This window comes from Vicia villosa, unplaced genomic scaffold (assembly GCF_029867415.1).
Source record: "Vicia villosa cultivar HV-30 ecotype Madison, WI unplaced genomic scaffold, Vvil1.0 ctg.000045F_1_1_3, whole genome shotgun sequence".
Taxonomy (NCBI): domain Eukaryota; kingdom Viridiplantae; phylum Streptophyta; class Magnoliopsida; order Fabales; family Fabaceae; genus Vicia; species Vicia villosa.
This window is the reverse complement of record NW_026704979.1, coordinates 227,047-232,070: the sequence shown is the minus strand read 5'-3', so window position 1 is coordinate 232,070 and position 5,024 is coordinate 227,047. Positions and strand designations below refer to the sequence as shown.

Sequence of the window (5,024 nt, the reverse complement as noted above, 5' to 3'; positions counted from 1 at the left end):
GTAAGTGGGAAAGGGATAAGGATAAGGATATGGAGGGTGAGAGGAGGGGGAGGGTGAGAGGAGAGAGGGATAGAGGAGGGGGAGGGTGAGATGGAGAGGGGGAGAGTGTGAGGGAGAGGGAAAGAAGGAGGGTGAGAGAGAGAGGGAGAGGGAGACACATGTATCATCATACAATACGCAATAACATGTTTTGTTCAAAAGAGCAAATTACTTTTTGGCAGGACGTACATCGAAAACTTCATAAAAGACATTTACGTGTTAGCCCAATAAAAAAAATGGTGTGAGATATGTGGATGGAAGGGGAGAGTAGAATGCTAAAACATACTGAAAATACCATTGATCATCTTAATTTTTATTATACTAATCATGTTTAATTAATATTATATTTAATGGGATGTATAACACAAAAATTATAAAAAAAAGGTGCTCTCTCAATAAAACTCTATTAGTTTAATATCAGGAAATAATAAAATTATTATATAATAGGTAAACTCACAAAAACTATTTAAACTAATATATATGATTTTAATTTTATTAATTGTGTATAATATTATTTTAGCAAATGAAGTGTACAGTAAAAACCTCATTAAAAATATACACACGTTTATTTTTTGGTGAACACTCCTGTACCCATCCAATTTTATTGGGTACCAGTACCCTCTTGACATGTCCAATTTTGATAGGTCCACTTATACAATTTTAATTTAAATTATTAATATTAATTTTATTTATAAAAAGTCATTATATTAATAATTACAAATCATTCAATTAAACAAATTAAAAAATACACCAACAACTCCACTTTCTCGTTATTTTTTTTTACAGAAACCCAATATTCTTCTTCTTCCTGTAATTGGCTTTCTTCTTCATCTCCACTTTTAGAGAATTTCAGTTATTCATCTAACTTCATCTTCCTCGATTCATTTTCGTATATTCATCTTTTGGCTACACCCATCTTTCAATTTAATCAATTTTGGTGAGTAACTTATTGCTCTTTCAATCTATGAAATCATTTACGATAACTATTGAATTTGATTATTTAAAATTTTAACTTTTTTTATTGTTGTTTTGGTTATTTTCCAATTTTTGAATTTTAGGGTTTTTTTTAAGTAGCACTGCAATGACACAATTGCATTAGATTTGATTATGTAATTTTGGGGATAAGCACTCATATTGAATAATTTTAATTTAATTTAGGTTTATGTTTAGAAATTCATGGTTTTATCATTTACTTTGCAGGAAAAAAGAAAATATCTCGTTCTGAAAAAGATTCTAGAAAGTGGAGTTACTGAACCTAAATTTACGGTTCTATGACCAAGGTGTAATGTTTGAATTAACTCTGAATCTTGTTATTTCTTTATCATATAATTGTATTAATGTTTATTATTTTGTTTGTACTTAGTCCTGCATTATGTAGTTTCTATTGACAAATTAGTTTTAATTCAAATATATATAACAAGGGGTTATCAAGGGGTTATTTGTCTAAAATAGACTGGAAAATTAGGGGAGATGTTAAAAATGAAGTTTAGTTTAGTACTTAGAATAATTGCTCAGGCTTCTTCTAGTCTGTACCAGTACTAAAAGGAATCATGGAATCATTAAGAGTTGTATGTATATTTAAGAGTACAGTTTAACTCTATTTTTGTTTTTTTTTCTTCAAAATGGCTCCTTTTATTTGAGATGACAAAACTTTGAGAAGATAGGAGTAAACACTAATTAAAAGAGATTGGGTTGTGTTTTATTGTTGTCTGTGTGATTTGTTATAGGCTTTTAATAATGTAGCTTGTTAGATTGAAGGCTCTGCAAATTTTGGTAAAGTTTGGTCCGTGTTTAGTTTCTTATTTTGACTTTTTATAGCTTATTGTATTTGATTTAGATTAGGGATTAACTATTGAATTGATATACAAATATGTCGTTAAGTGGTTGGTTCATATTCAAAAGCCATAAATGGATCCTTTCAAATCCTATAAGTGTTTGATCTCCATGATCTAAGAAAGATTCTTCAACACCCACAAATGGATTTTGATTAGGGATTAATTAGTTGATTGAGAAAAGAAACAACTTCTCTGTACAAAACTTATTTGATACCTTGTGTAGAGGGTTGATTCCTTTTAATGTGGTGGACATAAGTATTGCTATTAAATTATTTTAATCCTTAATATTCCTCTACAATAAGATTTGTAATTTATTTCTGAGTTATCAATTTCAACACAATTACTTACAACAATACTAATAGATTTATTTTTATAAACCACATTATTATGTATGACAAAAAATTTAAATTTAATATGGGAGTGTACACCACAAGGAGTTCAATAAAGTATCAAATTGGTGTAGCATCCTGTCAAATTTAAAACAGATATAGTGTCTCTACATTTTGTTGAGCAAGGACATGCTGCTATTTTGTGGTCTTTTTACCCTCCTCTAATTGAGCACTCAGTTATGAAATTAATGTTTGAATATGTGTTAGTGTTAGGTGTAACTAGATAGGGATGGACAAAGGAACCGAACCCATCTGAAACCGTCAAAACCGAGTGCAATTGTAGGCATGCGTACACGTCGGTTTGAGTTGTCGGGTGGATGGGTTGTTATTTTTCGGTTATAACTGAGTTCACTTGGTCAAATTTGGATGGCAAGAATAAATCCATGTGAAATATGTAGTATTTTGATAAATATTAAATTTTGAGTACAATATGTAGTATTCTGGCCTTAAACCAATAAAGTAGTCGTTTATAATAGAGGGCTATAACAATAACGTTATACGCTTGAAAATAAAAATAAGTAGATTGTTTCTGAAGCTGTCAATAAAATACATTATCCATTTTATAAGAAGATATAGATTAAAATGTAAATCTCTCTATTTATTAAACAAATAAATATTAACATTAACTATAATTTTTAATCTTATGGTCCTAAATTATACTTAATTATTGTCATGTGATCAATCTCAAACCATATCTTCTTAAAAGGGATTAAATATTAAACTGAATCAAATCTTAAAAAACGAAATCCCAAATATCCATTGTTATCTCATATATGTATTGCATTGTTGTTGGTTTCAGGATAGGTTTGTTAGTGTTACTTTATATTCATTCCTTTGTGATCTTGCATTAAAACACTGTAAGAAAGCAAGGAATAATCAAGGTCAGAACTTGAAACCAAATGAGTCATTTTTTTCTCCACACCTGCTACTCATCTGTTTTTATATTCTATGCACTTCTCTTTTTGTTTGTTTTGGTTTCATGATTTCTTTTGGCGTACCAACACTTAAGGTTGTTACTTTTTCATGTGGTGCAGACAATAAATGCGGTAGGAGTAACGATTGTAAAGTATACATTCAATTCATAAAGATTATAAATTGTGTAGCAAGCATGGATAGTGGTGAAGATGCTAATGATGTCGAGAGGAACAATGGTAGTTATGTGGATAATGAATAAGGAAAAGATGATTTGGATGATTACAAAGATATAGGTGAAATATCATGGGTTTGCTGTAAGAAGAGATGAGATTGACCATGATTTCAAAAAAAAATTTATTATGTGCCAATTAGTTTGTAGTAGAGAGGGGAAAAGACATAAGAAACATATGTTAAGGGTGGATCGACATAGGGGGCCAAGGCCAATCACTCGAACAGGTTGCCTTGCTCGGTTGCGTGTGGCATATGATGTAGTGACTAGAAGTTGGAGAGTTGTTGCATTTGAATCCACTCATAATCATAAGTTAACTCCACAGCGGTTTGTTCATTTTATTCCTAAGTATCGTCGACTGAGTGAAGCTGATAAAGCGCTTGTTGATGGCTTGCATACATGTGGTGTTAGAACATGTCATATTTTGGGTTTTATGTTGGGTCAGAAAGGTGGTCATGAAGATTTGGGATTTATTAAGAAGGACCTATATAATTATTTTAGTAATGGAGCCAAGGCTAAAAGAGAAAATGGGGATGCTTTTACTTCTTTGTCTTGTTTACAGGCTAAAGCTGACAATGATCCGATGTTTTTTTCGAAGTTTACCACAACAAAGGATGGTTGTCTACAACATTTTTTTTGGTCAGATGGAAATAGCCGATTTGACTTTGAATGTTTTGGTGATGTGGTTGCATTTGACACGACCTACAAAAAGAACAGGTATAACAAACCGTTTGTTATTTTTTGTGGGTACAATCATCATGGTGAAACTACAATTTTTGGGTGTGCTTTAATTTCAGACGAAAAGACAGAGACATATAAGTGGGTTTTAAATGCCTTTTCTGAAGCAATGTTCCAAAAATGTCCAAATGTATTTGTTACTGACGGAGATGGTGCGATGCAGGAAGCTATTAGAGTTGAATTTCCAAATGCGTCACATCGCCTATGTTTATGGCATTTACATCAAAATGCTATTGAGAATGTCAAGAATGAAAAGTTCCTAAAAGAGTTTAAGTCATTGATATATGCTAACTATACCCCCAAGACATTTGAAGATGAGTGGAAGAGGATTATTGATGATAATGGTCTATCAGAGAACAAATGAGTTAAGAAAACTTATGAGATAAAGAAAATATGGTCGAGTGCGTACATGCGAGACACACTTTTTTGTGGTATAAGAACTACATCAATGTGTGAAGGTATCAATTCATTTATTCAGGGGTATGTGGACAATAAAAAGAGTCTTGTGGATTTCATGCATAATTTTGAAAGAGCTTTGGAAGAATATAGACATAATGAATTATTATCTGATTTTAAGTCGTTCTATTATGAACCCGTGTTGACAAGTGCTTTAGAAGGAATTGAGACTGGAGCATCAAAGATATTTACGTGTAAAAAATTTAGGGATGTTAAAAATGAGATAGAAGGTGCAGCTGCATTGAATATCATTGACAGAATTGAGATTAGTAATAACGTGACATTGAAGATGAATAGATTTTGCAATCCAAATTCTGAATTTTCAGTTTGTCTTGAGAGGACGGAGAGTGTACTCTTATGTGATTGTCGACTGTTTGAACGATTAGGAATTCCGTGCTCTCACATTATTTGTGACATGAGGCA

At 31.6% G+C, this 5,024-nt stretch overlaps 1 protein-coding gene across 1 annotated transcript; it reads left to right on the top strand.

The window, feature by feature from the left end:
* The first annotated feature begins 3,585 nt into the window (after positions 1 to 3,585).
* On the top strand, positions 3,586 to 4,509 carry LOC131622966 (protein FAR1-RELATED SEQUENCE 5-like). The gene has a single exon (XM_058893970.1). The coding sequence runs from the start codon at positions 3,586 to 3,588 to the stop codon at positions 4,507 to 4,509; it is 924 nt and encodes a 307-aa protein (XP_058749953.1).
* The last annotated feature ends 515 nt before the right edge of the window (positions 4,510 to 5,024 follow it).